The sequence below is a fragment of the Phacochoerus africanus genome, chromosome 9, assembly GCF_016906955.1.
Source record: "Phacochoerus africanus isolate WHEZ1 chromosome 9, ROS_Pafr_v1, whole genome shotgun sequence".
Classification (NCBI taxonomy): Eukaryota; Metazoa; Chordata; class Mammalia; order Artiodactyla; family Suidae; genus Phacochoerus; species Phacochoerus africanus.
This window is the reverse complement of record NC_062552.1, coordinates 98718458-98738523: the sequence shown is the minus strand read 5'-3', so window position 1 is coordinate 98738523 and position 20066 is coordinate 98718458. Positions and strand designations below refer to the sequence as shown.

Genomic DNA, 20066 nt, shown 5'->3' with positions numbered 1-20066 from the left:
TTTGTGTATAAATCATTGTATGGATATATTCTTTCATTTCTCCTAGGCAAAGTACCTAGGAGTGTGACGGCTATACCATCAAGAAGGTATATATTTAACGTCTTGAGAAACTGCCAGGCTGTTTTTCAAAGTGGTTGTATCATTTTATATCCACTCCAGCAACACCCAAGAATTCCAGTTCCTCTATATTCTCACTAACACTTTGTATGGTCAGTTTTTTAAAATTTTAGCCGTTCTAATTATTATATGGTGGTATCTCATTGTTTTTTTACTTTGCATTTTCCGAGTTAATAATGTTGAGCATCTTTACATGTGCTTATTTCCATCCATGTTATTCTTTGATAAAATGTTCAATTCTTTGGACCATTTTAAAATTGGATTGTTTGTTGGTTTTTTATTAATAAAAATTAGTAATCTTTATATGTTCTAGATTCAAGACCTCTCCAAATTTGTCCTTCTTTTTCAAAGTTATTTTGGCTATTCTAGATCCTTTGCACATCCATATGAATTTTATAATCAATTTGTCAATTTCTACAAAAAAATCTTCTGGGATTTTGATTGAGATTGTGTAGAGTCTATAGATCAAGTTGGGGAACACTGACAGTTCTGAATATTGAGTCTTTTAACCCATGAATATTATATATCTCACCTTTTATTATTATCTATTTTAATTTTTCTTAGCAATAAGTTTTAGTTTTCAGTGTACCGGTCTTTCACATTTTTGTCAGAATTATCTCCACTTAATATTTTTGATAGCATTGTAAATGGCTTTTAGGTATTTATTTATTTATTTTGCTTTTTAGGGCCGCACCCATGGCATGTGGCTGGTTCCCAGGCCAGGGGTCTAATCGGAGCTACAGCTGCCAGCCTATGCCACAGCCACAGCAACGCCAGATCTGTGCTGTGTCTGTGACCTCCACTACCGTTCACGGCAACTCCAGATCCTTAACCCACTGAGCAAGGCCAGGGATCAAACCCGAAACCTCATGGTTCCTAGTCGGATTTGTTTCTGCTGTGCCATGATGGGAGCTCTCTCTCTCTCTTTTTTTTTTTAAGTATTTAAATTTATTATTTTTCTTTGCTGGTATGCAGAAATACAATTATTTTTGTGTATTTACTTTTTCTGGTTTTTCTTTGTTCTCTTATGTTTGATTTTGTGTATTCACTTGTATGCTACAACCTTGCTATACTCATTTATTAGTTCTAGTAGCTTTCTATTAGATTCCATAGCCTTTTTACGTAGTTGATGTTAGTGAATAAAGAAAGCTTTTCAACATGGGTAAGTTTTATTTGTTTCACTTGTCTATTGCACAGGATGAGATGTCCAGTATAATATTAAGTAAACATTGTAAGAATGGACATTTTTATGTTGTTCCTGATCTTAAGGTGAAAGCCCACCCTTTCATTATTAAGTATGACGTTAGCTGTAGGTTTTTGGTAGACGCTCTCTATCAGCTCGAGGATGCTCCTGCTTCTGGTTTGAAAGTTTTAAATCATGATTAGATGTTGGATTTTATTGGCTGATTTTGCTAAATCCATTGAGATTATTATGTGATTTTGCTTTTGTAGTTTGTTAATAGGATGAGTTAACATTGATTGGTTTTTGAATGTTGTGCTAACTGCATTCCTAGGATAAACCCCACTTTGTCATTATATATTATCCTTTTTATATATGTTAGATTCACTTTGCCAAAGTTTTTTTTTTTCCTTTTCTTTTTATGGCGGCACCCACGGCATATGGAAGTTCCCAGGCTAGGGGTTGAATCAGAGCTGCAACTGCCGGTCTGTGCTACAGCCACAGTAATGCCACATCTGAGTTGCATCTGCCACCTACACTGCAGCTTGGGGCAGTGCTGGATCCTTAACCCACTGAGCAAGGCCAGGGATTGAATTTGCATCCTCACAGATACTATATCAAATTCTTAACCTGCTAAGTTACAATGGGAACTTCCACTTTGCTAGTGAATCAGAGCTTTTGCATCTATGTTTATGAGAGATATTGGTCTATTCTTTTTTTTTTTTTTTTTTTTGTCTGTGTCTGGCTTGGGTATCTGGATGAGGTTGGCCTCATTTAATAAGTTGGGAAGTATTCCCTCTTTTCAGTTTTCTGGAAGAGTTTTATGTAGAATTGATATTTCTTCCTTAAGTGGTTTGTAGCATTCACCAGTGAATCCATCTGGGTCTGATGGTTTCCTTGTGGGAATGTTTTTAACTATAAATTTAATTTCCTTCGTAGATATAGGGCTCTTCAGGCTATCTAGTTCATCTTAAGAGAGGCTCGGTAGTTTGTAACTTACAAGGAATATGTCCATTTCATCTAATTTGTCAAAATTGCATAAAATTTTCTTCATACTGTTGTTTATTATCCTTTTAATATCTGTAGAATCTGTAGTGGTATATCATCTCATTCCTTATATTGGTAATTTGAATTTTCTTTTTCATTTGATCAGTCTGATTAGAGGTTTATTGATTTCTTAAAAGAAATAGCTTTTGGTATAACTGATTTTCTTAATTTTTTTTGTTTTATATATAGTTTGTGGTTTCTGTTCTGATCTTTAACTTTCCTTCTTCTATTTACTTCAGATTCAATTTGCTCTTCTGCTGCTTCTTTAAAGTATTGACTGAAGGCAGTGATTTGCAGTCTTTCTTCTTTTCTAATATAAGTTCTTCCTAAATGTGAATACTGCTTTAGCCTTATTTCATAAATTTTGATATCGTTTTCACTTTTATTCAGTTGAAATATTTTTCTAATTTCCCATTTTATTTCTTTTTTGCTCATGGATTATTTAGTTTCCAAACATTTGGGAGATTTTCCAGAGATATGCCTGTTATTTATTTCTAATTTAATTCCATATGGTCAGAGAATATTCTGCATGATTTGGGTCCTTTTAAATTTGCTGAGACTAGTTTTATGGCCTAGAATATGGTCTTTCTTGGATAAATGTTCTCTTTGGCCTGGAAAAGAATGTATATTTTCCTGTTAGTGGTTGGAATGTCCTGTAAGTATCATTTAAGTCAAATTGTTGATAGTATAGCTCAAATATACATTCTTACCAATTTTCCTCTTTTCTATAAATTAGCAAGAGAGGGAATTGAAATTTCTGACTATAATGGTGAGTTGGACTATTTCTTCTTATAGTTCTTTTAGTTTTTGCTTCATATATTTTGATGGTCTGGAGCAGAGAGCATAAATGATTAGGATTGTTATTTTCTCTTGATAAATTGATCTCTTTGTCCTTATGTAATGACCTTTTAAAATTATTCTTTATTCTGTAATATTGATCTGATATTAATATAGCCATTCCAGCTCTCTTTTGATTAGTGTTAATTTGGTGTTATCTTTTTCCATTCTTTTAACCTATTTGAGTCTTTATGTTAAAAGTAGATCTTTTAAAATTAATTGCATTGTTTCTGATGAGTGGTCATCCTTATCTTTATTCTTCTATTTGCAACATGGCTCCTTTCTCTGGCTGTTTTTAATATTTTCTCTTTATCACTGCTTTTGAGCAGTTTTTATTAGGATGCACCTTGCTGTAGTTTTTTCCATGTTTCCTGTGCTTAGTTATAGTTCTCTTTAAATTTTGAAAATTTCCAGCCCTTCTTTCTACAAATATTTTTTCTTCATTCTCTTCCCTTTAGGGACTCCTATTACACATATATTAGGCTGTTTGAACTTGCCCCACTGTGCTGGTCTTTTTTTGGTCTTTTGTCTTTTGAGGGCCGCACCTGCGGCATACAGAGGTTCCCAGGCTAGGGGTCTAATTGGAGCTGTAGCCGCCAGCCTACGGCCACAGCCACAGCAACTCCAGATCCGAGCGACATTTGCGAGCTATACCACAGCTCATGGCAACACTGGATCCTTAACCCACTGAACTAGGCCAGGGATCGAATCTACGTCCTTATGGATGCTAGTCAGATTGATTTCCACTGAGCCATGATGGGAACTCCCTTGCTGCTAGTTCTAATATCAGTGTCAATTCTAGGTTGGTTTCAATTGATTTTTCCCCCCCTCTCATTGTAGGTCATATTTTCTAGCTTCTTTACCTGCCTTTTTTTTTTTCTTTTTTTGGTCTTTTTAGGGCTGTACCTGTGGTACATGGAGGGTCCTAGCCTAGGGGTCGAATCGGAGCTGCAGCTGCTGGTCTACGCCACAGCCACAGCAACGCCAGATCCGAGCTGCGTCTGCCAACTACACCATAGCACATGGCAGTGCCAGATCCTTAACCCACTGATCAAGGCCAGGGATCGAACCCACATCCTCATGGTTACTCATTGGGTTCATTATTGCTGAGCCACTGTGGGAAATCCTTTACCTGCCTTTTAATTTTGGATCGGATGCCCAACATAGTAGATTTTACCTTGCTGGTAACTGTGTATTTTTTATTCCTATAGATATTCTGAAACTTTGGGGACACAGTAAAGTTACCTAGAAACAGCTTGATCTTTTCTTATCTTGATTTTAAGATTTGTTAAGTGGAACTGGAGCAGTGGTTAGTTTAGGGCTAATTATTCCCATTGGTGAGGCAAGACCATTCTCTGTACCCTACCCAGGAGGCTTTCCCAACTTGCTGGTGGGAACAGACTCTTCCCAGCCCCTTGTCCACACCAGGTGCACCTCTGGTTTTTTTTTTTTTTCTGTGCCGGTGGCATGTGGAAGTTCCCAGGACAGATCGAACCTGTGCCACAGCAGTGACCAAAGCTGCTGTAGTGACACCACCAGAACCTTAATCCACTTCACCATAAGAGAACTCCTTTCTTGAAGTTTTTATTTTTTTCTTCACAGCTCTGTTCTTTCCAAGTGGCTCTTTCCTCACAAGCATGCACTGATCAGTTCTGAGCTGAAAACTTGAAGGAGACCCTTTGTGGATCTCCACAATTCTTCCTCTGTGCAGCTCTCTTCTGCTTACTCTTCTGTTCCTTGAATTGTAGTCACCTTGGTCTTCCCAGACGCTCAGCTCTTTCTCTTCAGCTTAGACTCTGAAAGTCATCTGGGTTCTACCCATGTTCCCTGTCCCTGGGCTGCCCTCTGGAAACTCTCTCACGGAAGTAAACTTGGGCAGTCATAGCGCTCATCTTATTCATTTCCAGTGTCTTGAGGGTTACTGTCCTTCATTGCCTCCTGTCTGGTGTCTTGAAAACTTTTGTTTCATTTTCTTCTCTCTTGGTCTCAGGTGGAAAGCTATGTCTGGCCCTTTCCAGGTGCTTGCTCTTATATTTTAATTTTGTAATTATATAGAATATTGACATGGTTCTAAAGGCAAATCTACGAAGCATGGTATATTCAGAGAGAGTCTAGCTCTATTCTATCTCTATTCTTTTACCTTGGTCCTTTCCTTTTTCTACAGACATCTTTCATTTCTTCTTGTTACTATTATTTTGTTTTTGTTTGCTCTGTAGATAACTTTTTTAAAACTTTGTTTTTGGTGTATCTTTCCATTAAAAAAAAACCCTATGCAAACTCACACACTCACCTTATGTATGTATGTGTGTTTGTATGTGTATAAATATGTGTGTATATCCCTATTTGTTAAAGAAATGATAGTGTATTATGCACACTGTTCTCCAGCTTGCTTTTTTCACTCATCCCATTGCAGTGTATACTTCCCTGTCTCTCTGTCAGCAGATTCATTATAGTCCATTGTGTGGTTATACTATTGTTTATTCAACCAGGTCCCTATAGACGGACATGGGATTATTTCTAATCTTTTTCCAGTATTGAAAATACTATAATGACTGCATATTTTTGTGTTTTCGCATGTGAATCTGTGATATAGATTCCTAGAAGTAGAATTTCTCTGTCAAAATGCAAATCCATATGCAGTTTTGCTAGATATGCCAAATTCTCCTTCATAGGGTTGCACCATTTTGCATTCTCACTAGTGGTGGATGAGATTGCTGGGCGTGTTTCTAACAACAGCACCGTAGACTGCTTCATGGAAGGGTAAGGACTAGAATTATTGAAGCAGAGGCCAAGGTGGAGACTCTAGTCAGGAATATTGGAGAGGGAATTCTTGTATCAGGTAAAAGTCAGATCCAATAACTTCTGAGCTCCCCCAACCCCCACATTATAATGTTTTCACTGAAAAAAATTCTTCTTCTGGCAAATTTAGAAAGCATGTCCTGGCGAGTATCTAATTCTCCATACATTTTATATGCCTAACTACAATATTTTTATATTACCAGAATGCATTTCTCTAGGAGCAGTTTTAGTCTGTGACATGGTAGGAAAGGAAAAATAAATTTCACAAGAAGCAGCTTGATAGGAGTGGGTGAGTGGACCAAGGGGTTCTTTTCCTGAGAGCTTTGGTGCGTGGGGAGCTGCTTCCTCATGGGCAGGACTCTGCTTGTCTTTGCTCTTCTTTTGTCTTTTTAGGGCTGCACCCGCGGCATATAGAGGTTCCCAGGCTAAAGGTCCAATCGGAGCTGTAGCTGCCAGCCCACGCCACAGCCACAGCAACACTGGATCCTTAACCCAGTGTTGGCCAGGGATCGAACCCACGTGCTCATGAATACTAGTCAGGTTTGTTACCACTGAGCCACATAGGGAGCTCCCAGCACTCTGTGTTTCAAGCCTGCTACATGTGGACCAGCGGTGAGGTGGCTCAGTGGAGAGGTTTTGAGTGTGGCCTGGGCACTAGGCTACTCTTATGGGCTCTATGACTCTGCACCAGTTACTTAATCATGTTAGCCTCACTATTCTCATCCTTTAAATGTCTCATAGGCTTGTGGTCACAATGAGTTAAGAGCGACCATGAGGTGCTAGCCTAGGACAGATTAAGAGCTCAGTAAATGTTAGCTGCTGTCACTGGGTCAGCTTTTGAGTTGATAGGACAGTGAGGGGCTTGGGAACCTCTGGGCTGGAAGAGGCAGGAGGCCTTCTGAATTTGAGGTCTACCTTTCCAGGGCAGTCCTGGCACATGGGATACTGAAGTTGAATCTTAGATGGAAGCTCACAGAGAAGGATGGGAGGGAAGGCAGGAAGGGGCTGGTCGGTGAGTCAGATGGAGAGCCACACAGAGTGCTGATGTGTGGTGCCGAGTGCCCAGGACTCCAGTCTTTCAAGGAAGAGAAAAGGCAGTGGGATAGCCTGGGGTGGTTCAGGAATGCCTCCCTGAAGCGGTGGTCCATGAGATTAGGGATGCTCTTAAATAAGCCACGAGGGGAGGGCAGAAAATGACATGGCTGTAAGTGCTTGTGAAATACATCTTCCCTGCCCCTCAGTCTCTACCCAGGGCTTATCATTCATCCCTCCAGTTCTGTAGAGTTGGTCCAAATTGGCATTTTCAGCCACACACGTTAACGGAGTACCTATTATGTGCTTCATCCTGGGGAAATAAATACGGGGAAGATTGGATGCAGTGCAAAGTTCCTCGTGTGGGGGATTTTCAAACTACACCTGCCTTGGTGAATCTCTGATATTCTGGTTCAGTAGGATTGGCCTGGAAGGAAGCCATCTGCCCCTTTCAATAGCTACTGTATGCCCTGTCTTGATGAAAATCCCAGGCTCACGAGCAGGTGTCGTCACTGCCTCTTCCTCTAATTCCCGTTTCCATCCAGTTCTTCATTTTCTCAGTTAGCTCTCCCTCAAATCCAAGTGGTGGATGGGACGGATGGTTGGGATGCAACTGACACCTGTCCACTCTTGGGACAGAAGGTGGACAAATTGGCATAAGTACGCAACAGGAACAATCTAATCGGAATTTGATTCAAAATAAGGGCAAAGCGAAACTCTTGATCACAAAAAGACTTGGCCAACAGTGGGACAGTCTGTCCTGTGAAGTCATGAGCTTTCTATTGTAGGGAAGGATCATGGCAGCCACGGGACCACCTCTCCCAGCTGCTGCAGTCAGCCCTTGCTCAGCTCTGGTCTGGGGGGACGAGGAAGCCACTCTGATTCTTCTTTTCAAATCTGTTCCCATCTCATTTCATCTTCTGAATTCTAGTGGCTCCTACTGTGTCTGTCAGAGATGCCCCCTAACAGTCAGCACCCACCTGCTGAACGTGGGCCATGCATGTAACAAGCACTTTGTCTGGTGTCTGCTGACTGCACAGGCATCAAGCTCATCTTGCTGGATTTTCCTATGGAGCCCGTTCTCCCCCCAGGAGCCAGCGTTTGAGCTCCTGTGTGGATGTGTGCTTGTGCGTGTGTGGCTGTCATGCCTGTGCTTGCACATGAGTGTACCTGGAGTGGCAGTTCAAAGCGAAAGCAGAGCAGTTTGCTCAGTGGGGTGTGTGAATGGCGGGGTTGTTGTGGCCTCGGTTACTGGGAGGACTGGTGCTCCCTTGTGTCTCCTGCCTCCCTGTTCCTTCCTCCATATCTCCCCTCCACCCTGCCCTTGGCTCACTCCTTCAGGTTAATTTTCTGGCTGTGGCTGGGCCCCCCCCCCCCCACCCTCCTCCCTCGTCCCCCTCCTCCCTCCTCCCTCCACCACACATGGGCTTTGAGTTATGTGCCTCCTGTTCTAATGAGATAAACAACATAACTCTCACGGGGCTCTGCTCATCCCTCTGTAAGTGGAACTTCAGGGCCGAATGTGGCAGCAGCCCTATAAAGGCACCAGTGGTGCCTGTCAGCCTAGGGAGGAGGGCAAGGAAGCGGGTGCGAGGCCCAAGAGAGTTCTTGGGGCCATTTGCTTGTTGATACGAGTTGAAGCAGACATCAAAGGGAGGCCGGTTTTCACCCTTGTGGCTAAAGGAGCAAAGGCAGCCTCGTCATGCCCGGTGGGGGCCTTGTCATGCCACGTGGGTAGAGAGTCCAGGCTCGTCTAAGTCAGCTAACTCATGATAATTAGTAACTGACATTTGCACAAAGCTTCAGGGTTATAAAAAGCTTCTTTTTGGAGTTCCCGGTGTGGCTCAGCAGTAATGAATCTGACGAATATCTGTGAGAATGTGGGTTCGATCCCTGGCCTCACTCAGTGGGTTACAGATCCAGTGTTGCCATGAACTGTGGTGTAGGTCACAGACGTGACTTGGATCCTGCATTGCTGTGGCTGTGGTGTAGGCCAGCAGCAGCAGCTCCGATTTGATCCCTAGCCTGGGAATTTGCATATGCTGCAGATGTGGCTCTAAAAAGACCAAAAAAAAAAAAAAAAAAAAACAAAGAGTTGCTTCTTGAATATAACCTAATCCCCACAGCAGTGCTTGGAAAGTAGGTATTATTAATGCCCTTATCTTACAGGTCAGGTGACAGGCTCAGAAAGGTGTGATGAGATTTCCAAAGTGACAGGGCATAGCGGTCTAAGGACTTGCGTTCTTCTTGTACACCGTGGAGCTTCTCCAATCCACCAGAGAAAGTTAAAGAATGAAGTAGAGACAGTCCCTTCCTTTGGAATTCAAACTCCTTACTGAAATGAACTCTCCCAGGGGAAGGAGCCTGTAGCTACACACTGAGTGGCCTGAGGCAGATGACCAACAAGTGCAGTCTCGGGGAGGGCAGGGGACCTGGACAAATTATCATTTCTACCTCTTGTCACTTAGACCTTTGGTGTGTGCTGGTCTGGACCAGTTCCTTCTCACTCACTTGCTTTTGGTCAGGTTGGAGATACCATGAAGCAGCCTGTGGGGAAAGAAGGAGCCTAAGGCAGACACTTCCATCTGGGGTGTGTGGGGTGGACTCTGTGCCAGTTTGAGGAGTCCTTCTTGGGTGGTTTGGATGCTGGTGGAGGCATCTCCTGGAGCCAGAAATAGCAGGGGCCAATGTTCATTCAGTCCCTGGATTTCTTTCTTTCTTTCTTTCCTTCCTTCCTTCCTTCTTCCCTCCCTCTCCCACCTTTCTTTCTATTCTTCTTCTTTTTTTTTTTTGTCTTTTTAGGGCCACTCCCATGACATATGAAAGCTCCCAAGCAGGGTTTTAATTGGAGCTGCAGCCGCTGGCCTATGCCACAGCCACAGCAATGCCAGATTCAAGCCTCATCTTTGCCCTACACCACAGCTCACAGCAATGCTGGATCTTTAACCCACTGAACAGCGCCAGGGATTGAAACCAAATCTGCATGGATACTATCTGGGTTTGTTACCACTGAGCCACAATGGGAACTCTAGTCCCTGCATTTCTGAGGCTTGTTCAGTTCTGGTTGAACGCTTTTGATAAGTATTTCTTCTAGTGCCTGCTGGGCACTGTGCTGAGCACTGGGGATACTTGAGATGGATGAAGTTCCTGTCATCCTGGATCATATAAAACCAGTGGGGATGACCACCCAGTAAGCAGACAATTAATAGCAATACCTTGGGAAAAATACAGGGACCCTTGGGGACCTACTGGAAAAACCATTAGACTAGTCTTGATAAATCAGAGAGAACATCCAGGCAGTAACTAAATGATGTTTAGACATCCAGAGATTCTTTGTCAGACTTTGTAACAATCTACAAGGTTCTTAAAATAAAGTTCAATTCCCCCACCCACCTACTTTCAAACTGGGTGTGTCTGACATGGATCTGGGACATTGGTGTTAATTTCTCTAGGTGACTTTTAGCTTCAGCCTGGATAAAGAACTGCTAACCCAAGATGGGTAGGAATTATAGGACCAGCTCTGGAATATGGAGCAGTAGCCTAGTCCTTGAACTTGGCCTTCTCTGAGATTCTGGGAACACAGCCCCAGAAGTAGCCAAAACATCTGGAAGGGAGTCCAACTCAGTGTAACCTTTCAAGAATTATAGGGTGAGAGATGACATGGCCTTGGAGTGAACAACACCAGAAACATCCAACTATTCCTAGTGATGCCCTCCCTCGAACAGAGGTCAATACTGAACCACATTTAGGAAGGAGACCAAGCTGCTTTTTTTGGATTCCTTTAGTTTTCTATAAATCAGCCACAAGTCTGGTCAGAGCTTCAGGATCCTCCTACTGTGTAGAAGATCTTGCAGTTAACAACAAAGTCAGGTATGAGAATGACTCTAGGACATGATGAGCCCTGGCTTATAATATCAGAGAGTTTTCTGGAGCCTGTAGCCTCCATCACCCTTAATGGTTTCTAAGAATCAAAGGGGGGAGAGACAGAACCTCTAGCTTGTTCACAGCCTAGTAACCTGTGGGAGCAGCTGTGTGATTAAAAATGAAACTTAGTACATAAAAAGATTTTGAAAATTTTGTTTCCTGTAATGCTGGAATAGTTGCCTCTGCTTTGGACCCAAACCCATACATGGGTAGAGGTGACACGTAGGAATGAAAAATGAATGAATGAATGTATAGCCATGAAACTTTTGTAGATTTTTCTCTGAAAAATGCAAAAATGAAGCCAGTTTATTCTCTTGACTTTTAAACGCCCCCAGATGGAAGACAGCAGATGGAAATAGGGTCCTGATGTTTTTCACCCATGGGCCTAGGTCTTGGAAGTGCCCCCCTCATGGGATGCTGCCTGTATCAAAGTTATTATGTGCCCTGTTTATCTACAGAAGACTGGGTTGTAACTGCCATGAAAGTGGACTGGAACATACTCATTCATCCATTTATTCACTCATTCACTCACTCATTCATTCAGCAAGTGTTTAGTTTGATTCTTCTCTGTGTCAGCCACAGTTCTGGTTCTGGGGATTCTGACATGAACAGGACAGAGTCTCTGTCCTCCCTGAGCTTTTCACTGTGAGAGCAGGTCAGTTGGGGGTGCATTGGGCAGCCTTTTAAGTCTGCAAATGGCCTGAACTCATCTTTAGCCCTCTTCCTCTCCCCTCAGCCTCCACCCCCTGCCCTTTTCTCTGGGAACAGACTATGGTCTAGTGTGTGTATGTTGTGGTGGGGGGGGTGTCACTGCTGCTCTAGAGCCTTTGACTGCCAGATTGTGTGTCACAGGAGCCACAAGAATCTTGTCTGATGAGCAAGAAGTCTCCTCATGGGGTGCTCGGCATGACAGATGATGTAGGTGTGGAAATTTGGTGTCAAAGGGCAAATCTAAGTGGAGATTTTTTTTTTTTTTAAGGGGCATATGGCATATGCATATGGAAGTTCCTGGGCTAGGGATCAAATGGGAGCTGCCACTGCTGGCCTATTCCACAGCCATAGTCAAGCCACGCCAGATCCTAGCCACATCTGTAGCCTACACTGCAGCTTGAGGCAACGCCAGATCCTTTATCCCACTGAGTGAGGCTAGGGATTGAACCCACATCCTCATGGATACTAGTGGGGTTCTTAGCCCTCTTAGCCACAACGGGAACTCCTAAGTGGAGATTCTTGTTGGGAGACAGTGATACATAAGCCCAGCCACTGGACTTCAGCCCATTTCTTTTTGTGAGGCCCAGGCAGGTAGGCAGGGATGTACAGGTGTGCTGGCTGTGCAGGCATGGAGCCTGGGCACAGGAGCAGGTTTACACTCTGATGGAAGTTATACATGGCTCCCTTTGGCTTCAGTGAGCTTCCAGCTGCTCTCGGTGTGGAAAAAGCCAGTGCATAGGAGATCTGGCTCTTGGATCCTCTTTCCTTGAAATGTTTCCCAACCCAGGCTGTCCATATGTAGACAGAATGACTTCTGCTGCTCCACTTTGAACGGGCAGTTGATGGGCAGTAGCTGGATATGCACGGCCTTGGAAACATTGCGATGAGGTTAAATCTGGAAAAGTCCCCTTGTGGTTTGGAGGGCCTTCTGATCGTCTTCCCAGGCTGGGAGAGCAGCACTGGTTTGGGTAACAGTGATGGCTCGTTTGGGCATGTGCTCACTGAGACAGCAGGGCAGAGCAGACAGCAAGGGTCCTGGGGTCAGATGACCTAGATTCTGCCTGGGCTCTAGCACCTACCAGCTGCGTGACCTTGACAAGCCACTTCATCCCTCTGGGCTTCACTTTCCCCTCACTGGGAACGAGAAGGTTAGACAGGGTGGTGTCCAAGGCCCCTTCCAGCTTGGAGCCTTTAACCTTTACACTGTCTCTGTCCACAGGCCTCGCCCCTGGCCAGCTGTACACATACCCTGCCCGCTGCTGGCGTAAGAAGAGACGATTGCACCCGCCTGAGGATCCGAAGCTGCGGCTGCTGGAAATAAAACCTGGTCAGTGCCCCGTGGAGCTTGGCTAGGCCTGTGAAGGGAGAGGCGGGACGTGCTGGGCAGGCCGAGGATAAGGTTGCTTTGCTGCTTTGTCAGTAGCGCTGAGTTTTTCAGGAGAGCGAGGTGCCCACATGGTGGTGTCAGGAATAAACAGATCCACATGTCCCCCGGCCCCCCAAGCTTCTCCTCCTCTGGGTGGCTTTGGCCTTCCTCTTCCTTTTGTCTTTCTCTTGCTGCCCCAGCAGGCACCGGGTGGGAACAGGCCCAGGATGAATGACTTTCCCAGCAGAGCCGAAGGAGCTGCAGCTCTTTTGGGCCGGGTGATTCTTCCTGTGACTTCAAGTAAAGAAATCTCATCCCAGACTGTATATTTCTAAGGAGAACAGTACACCGGGTACCCTCTCCCACCCTCAATGGGAGTGAACTTCTAGCCCATCTCACACAAGAAGGGCCAGTCATTAAAAATAGGCCCCGGGAGTTCCTGTTGTGGCTCAGTGGAAGCGACCCTGACTAGTATCTATGAGGATGCGGATTTGATCCCCAGCCTCGCTCAGTGGATTAAGGATCCGATATTGCTGTGGCTGTGGCATAGGCCAGCAGCTGCAGCTCACATTCAGCCCCTAGCCTGGGAACTTCCATAAGCTGCAGGTATGGCCCTTAAAAAAAAAATGAAATAAAAAAAATAGGACCATCTGGGACATGGAAATGAAAGTTTGAGTTCAAAATTTGCCTCTAGGTGATATTGATTGCTTCGTGGCCACGTGGAAGGAATTGGTTAGTTTTCCTTTTTTTTAATTTTAATTTTAATTTTTTTTTATTTTTGAGTCGAACATGTAGTATATGGAAGTTCCCAGGTTAGGGGTTGAATTGGAGCTGTAGCTGCCAGCCTATGCCACAGTCACAGCAACACAGGATCCGAGCTGAATCTGTGACCTACATCACAGCTCACTGCAACGCCAGATCCTCGACCCACTGAGCAAGGCCAGGGATCCGACCCACGTCCTTGTGGATGCTAGTCAGGTTTAGTAACCACTGAGCCACAACAGGAAGTCCATTTTCTTGACTGCTGATCTGTTATTACACTTCTGACTAGGTGGCTGTCTTCAGACTTTGTGGGTTGCAGCAAAGCCAAGTGATTACCCTAAGTCCTTAGTTTTAAGGGCACCTGTGGTGTGGGGGATGCCAGAGCTGGGACGTGACTCAGAGTGGTGGCAACAGCGCTGTTAAGTGAAGCAAAGGCAGAGCGACATGCCCCCCTTCCACTGTCACCAGACAACGCAAACCTGGCAAGGCTGGCTGCTTGGCAACGTTACCTCCCGCCTGCCTTTCCACACTGGCTTCCTTTGGCTGCGTTTTCTCTGCAAAATCTCTGCTTACTCTTGTTTGGGATGCTTCCTCACAGTTCCATTGTTAAGCAGGCTTCAGTTGTTCACTTTCACCCAGATTTCACTTGTGGGAAGTTTTATTTGTCAGGGGTGGGTGCTCCACTCAAGTTCTCAAATAGTCTTACACAATGTACAGACCCTTGCAGACACTCGAGGGTGATGACCCAGGTTGTCCCACACTCCCTGAGATGCAGGTATGGAAGAGCCAAGTCTCCTGGAACGGGATTATAAGCCACATGTGTCATTTCACATTAAAAAAAGGAAAAAGAGGAGTTCCTGTTGTGGCTCAGCAGAAACAAATCTGACTAGTATCCACGAGGATGCGGGTTCAATCCCTGGCCTCGCTCAGTGGGTTAAGGATCTGGTGTTGCCGTGGGCTGTAGTGTAGGTTGCAGATGCGGCTCAGATCCTGCGTTGCTGTGGCTGGGGCTGGGGCTGGGGCCGGTGGCTGAATTCGGCGGCTGCAATTCTGATTCAACCCCTAGCCTGGGTACCTCCATGTGCTGTGGGTGCAGCCCTAAAAAGACAAAAAAAGAGAAAGAAACAGGTGAAATTAATTTTAGCGATGGCTTCTATTTAACCTATCGATAATATTATCATTTCAGCATATAATCAAATCTAAAAATTAAGAACAAACTTTTATTTATTTTGGCATTGTTTTTTAATTCCAGTGTGTATCTTATGCTTTTAACACCAGCCATATTTCATGTGTTCGATTGCCACGAGCACCCGTGGTGACCGTATTAGCCAGCGTGGTTCTAGAATTACATTCCAGGTGTGGTCTTGACCAGCAGAACAGGCGTTACCTGGGAGCTTGGTAGAGATGCAGAATCTTGGGCCTCACCCCAGACCTGCTGAGTTACAATCTGTATTTTATCAAATCCCTAGGACTTCCTCCCCAGAACCCTTGTTGAAGTTTGAGAAACCCTGGTTTTGAAAAGTTACAGGTGGCCAGACCACAAATCAGTATGGCATGACTCCACTCCATCTATGCATCTATGTTTCTTTATTAAACATAAACAGTTGTCATTATGAACAAATTTATTTTGGAGGTGTGGGCTCCCTCCTTTCTCGTTCCAGATGTGCTGGCCCTGGTCTCTTGGACGTGGCATGGATAAGTGATGAGGTAATCCCTGGTTTGATCCTTAACCGGACCAATTTAATTCTACCCCATTCAGAGCTTTGCACTGGTGCTATAGCGAGAGGGCGACACATGCCCATTGGCTTTGTGGACTTGAGTGATGGTGCTATTCGGGTGTCTGTCTCTGTTTGGATGTGTCTCTGTGAAGAAGTATGTGAACCCCTTGGGTTTATCTCCCCATCTGTAAATCGCACAGTGGTACCTGAGATTCCTAGCCAGCCCTGCAGTTCCTCATGAGGCTCAAATGTGATAGTATTTGTCCTTTCTTACCCTTTTAATTAAAAATTTAAAACGAATTGAGCAGGTAGTACAGGTAATACAGTCACATGTTTTGCCATTCCAAAGATAAAAGGATATATTGTAGAATGAAAAATAAGACCCAGTCTCCAAAGAGGTACCAGTGGTACCAATTTTGGGGGATTCTTCAAGAGAGAGTTTGATTTACAGCTATATGACTTTCCCCTCCTCATTTTACACAGGACAACCCCCTTGCATTCTGCCCTTTTACTAAAAAGGCGCCACAGGCATTGGCCGTGTCAATATATAGTTTCCTCATTGCTTTTTCACAATTATACAATATTCCATCATACAAATGCACCATAACTTATTTAACCAGGCTATACCCAATTTTTGCTGCAAATTTTTCCAGTTTAACCCGGGATGCAATGAATATTTTACAGGTATATTAGGAGAGTTCATATGTAACTTGTTAAGGAATTTTATTATAAATTTTGACACTAATTTTAAATTGTTAGTCATTCTTTTTAAAAATCTTTATTATTATTATTATTATTATTATTATTATTATTATTATTATTGCTTTTTAGAGCTGCACTTGCAGCACATGGAGGTTCCCAGGCTAGGAGCCGAATTGGAGCTGTAGCTGCCGGCCTATGTCACAGCCACAGCAATGCAGGATCTGAGCCACGTCTGTGACCTACACCACAGCCCATGGAAACACTGGATCCTTAACCCACTGAGCAAGGCCAGGGATCGAACCTGAATCTTCATGGATGCCAGTCAGATTCGTTAACTGCTGAACCATGATGGGAACTCCCTAAAATCTTTATTCTTAGCATTTATATGAAAAGTCTTTAGTAAGAACACTTTATATCACACTAACTGATGATTGTCTTTTATAGAATCAAAGACATTTAGCACTGTAAAATACCTCAGCTATCATTAACTCCAATTCCTTGTTTTATTGAGGTCCAGATAGTTTGGGAGACTTGCTCAAAATTACACAGCAATTCCTATGGGAACAGGCAAAGAATCTAGGTTGCTTGATTTCTCTGGTCAATGCTTTTGCTTCCTCATGCTGCTGACAGATATACTAACTTAAACTTTTTACAGACTGTTTCCCTTTAAAACTTCATTTTCTGATTAGAAAACTAATATATTAATTATTAAAATATACCCAAGATGTAGTTGATTTCTTTGGTCATAAATGTCAAATCAAACCTGCCCAAGCAAAAAAAGGAAGTTAATTCATGTAACAGTGAATCCCCCAGTTGATCTGGGCTTCAGGCATAGCTGCTTCCAGGGGCTCAAACATTGTAGTGGGGGCTTTGCATCTCTTTTTCCACCTCTAACACTCTTTTCTTCTTATGGGGCAAACAAGGTGGCCCCCAGCAGCCCAGACTCAGCATTCACCACTCACCACACTCAGCAGAAAGGTGGTCCCCTTCAATATTTATGGCAGAGAAGTCCCTGAAAGGACTGATTAGCGGACTAGGTTTATGTCCCTCCCACCAGTCACTGCCACCAGCGGATGGGGCACTCTGACTGAACCACCACCATCATCATCATAACCGTCACCACCAGTATCTGAACAGGGAAGGAAGAGGGTAAAGGTGTTATAGGCTCATTTTCCAGGTCAGAGAAGTCAGACTGCTGGCAAAGCCAAGAAGCATTTACTGTGCTGCTCAGATTGTCAGCGGAGAACCTCTAGTCTCACTGTTGGTGGGACTGAGGCAAGAAGTCACTTTACCAGTGTCTGGTCCTTCTGTCTACAGACATCTACTTCGGGCACACTGGCCTCCCAGTGGCTAAATGTGGAGCATCTGGGGTCACAGCTGGCTTCGGACTTGTCCCATCCTTGGGTCTGCCATGACGTGGCAGGGGAGGGAAAAGGAGGACCCCTGGGCTGGTGGTGTGCTGTAGCCAAGTGCCCAGGAGCACCCTGTCTGTATAGGATCATTTGAAAGGTTTTCCTGGGCTCTGCCCTCACTCTTGGAGCAGAGGCCAAGGTGGCTGTTCCAGGCCTCAGGTGGAAAAGGCCCAAACGTGGAGACGGCGAGGGTCCCGTGAGAGGACCCTCTCTGGAAGAATGAGCGCTATCTTGGTTGAGGATGGATCCTCAGAGGTGTAGCCACATCCCAAGGTGACAAAAAACCCCAGCCAAGTCAAACCCATCCGAGGCAGGCTGGCTCCTCTAGCCAGCCTCTAGAGGCTGAGGAACCGTCAACAGTCCAGGGCTGGAATAAACAACATTTTGAATGACAAAGATCCTTCTCATCTGAACTTGTTCCCTCCCCAGGTAATCAGACCTACTACTAAGCTGACTAAAAACAAAACAAAACCCCCTAAGCCTTGCGCCATATGTTTGCGATTTCTGTATCCTGTTCTGAGTCTGTATCCCTGGGCTGGGCCTGGCTCTCAGGATGTACCACCTCACCAGCCTGTGACTGTAGATTATGAATAGAGACGACTGGGAAGGAGTTCCCATTGTGGCTCAGCAGTAATGAACCCGAGTAGTATCCATGAGGACGTGGGTTCGATCCTTGGCCTTGCTCAGTGGGTTAAAGGATCTGGCCTTGCTGTGAGCTGTGGTGCAGGTCACAGACGTGGCTTGGATCTGGCATGGCTGTGGTGTAGGCCAGTGGCTACAGCTCCGATTCAACCCCTAGCCCTAAAAAGACAAAAACAAACAAAAAAAGATGCCAGGGAAGTATCCAAGAGTCAGTGATAAGGAGCCTTAGGCTCGGGCCTTGTGAGGTTAGGGCCCATTTAGAGAACACAAAGCAGCATGACCAGAGAAGTGTACCGCTCTCTTCCTGGAGGTGACACGCCTTTGCCTTTGAATTTTCCAAACAACCCAGCATTTCCAGAAAGGGCCTTCCTCTATGGCATCTTTGTGTAAAAGTGGAAGAGGGCGCCCCCTCTGGGCAGACACTAATACATGATGCCCCTTCTGGGGGTGAGGAGAGCACAGGCTGGATCCCATGACTTTTGGAGCCTCTCTTGGGCCCCCTCGTGTCCTCAGAGGAGAGAGAGGCATTCCCCTGATTTATGAGAGCCAGGGGCACCAGCCACGAGTGGAGTTGTCTCAGTTTCCTTCCATGTCAGACCTTTCCAAGCATAATCAGGAGATGCCACAAGCAGTTGGTCATGCCAACAACCCAGTTTGTCCCTCCCATCTTCCTTTATATCCCTGCCCGAGTCCGGCCAATGGTGGGCAGCTTTCAGCAACAAAGGCCAGGGTGAAACGTGGGTTGAGGTTGTCCTTGACCCTAGGTCTTTAGAACTGAGAGCTTTGTCTGGAAACCAGGTCAGGGCAAGGGGAAGGGATGTCCATTCAGGACTGTCGAGGGACCTTGGAGAAGGTCTGAGGCCAGGGCTGCAGAACCATCCACTCCTGGTTCAGCGGCACATAGCACAGAGCTCATCTGTGACATTGCAGTGTGGGGAATGGGGGGTGGGGGGGGGGGCGGGCGATGGTGGCTGCTGTGAAGTCGTTTGTTCTTGAGCTAAATTATACACTGATGGAGTACTCCCCAGGCCTGCTGGCTTCATCCCATCTCCCTCACTGTGAATATGCCAGCCTGCCTCTGTTTCTTTACTACTTGCTGAAAATAAAAATGTGTCTGTGTTGGGGACTGAGGCTGAGAGCTGGGGAGCGCTCTTTGGGATTTGAAAGCCTTCTCAATGTCCCTGGACCTCTGTGGTTCTCACACCTAACATCATCCTTCCAGTCAGTCTGGAATAAACATCCTGCAATCTCCTACTTGCCTCGATGTCTGAAGGACAGCACACGCAACGTTTTTTCTCTCTGCTGACTGACAATGGAGTTCAGTGTTCTCTGCAGCTTGTGCTTGGCTGCAGAGGCAATCGCAAGGTGTTTCACGGCACAGCCATGGCAGTTCAGGCAACATGATGACATGGGCAGGGGCCCGGTGCCAGTGAAGGGCCTCCCCTGGACCATTTCCCTGAGACTAGAGCTCTGTCCATGCGAAGGGGAAGCGGAGCTGGCAGGAGAGAAAGGTGGATGGTACATATCTACCAGAAGGCCCTGAAGCATGGCAGGCATTGGGCAAAAGCTAGCTGATCAAAAAAAGGAGACTTTAAGTCACTGTTTTTTGTTTTGAATGAAAAAAGAAAGAAAGAAAGAAAAGCGGCTGGGATCAAATTTTTCCTTTTGTCCTTTTGGATTAAATACTCCGATGATCTGCTTAGATCAGTTTAGCATCGTCTAACCCCAGACCTTTTGGTCCTTGTAGTCTAGGGCAGATTTTACCTTTGTTTTAGGGTTGGGAAACTGAGGTGCTGAATTAGGAAGTTAATTCCCCA

The 20066-nt window shown here is 44.9% G+C and overlaps 1 protein-coding gene across 4 annotated transcripts in view; it reads left to right on the top strand.

The window, feature by feature from the left end:
• DPF3 (double PHD fingers 3) overlaps nt 1-20066 on the top strand; it is a 270031-nt gene that overhangs the window by 122576 nt on the left and 127389 nt on the right. For all 4 annotated transcript variants that reach the window (XR_007136913.1, XR_007136912.1, XM_047795003.1 and 1 more), the window contains exon 3: nt 12867-12974. Coding sequence is in view for 2 of the 4 variants with exons in the window: in XM_047795003.1 (XP_047650959.1) it covers nt 12867-12974 (108 nt within the window). In the remaining 2 variants the exon portion in view is untranslated. The remainder of the gene's footprint in view (nt 1-12866; nt 12975-20066) is intronic.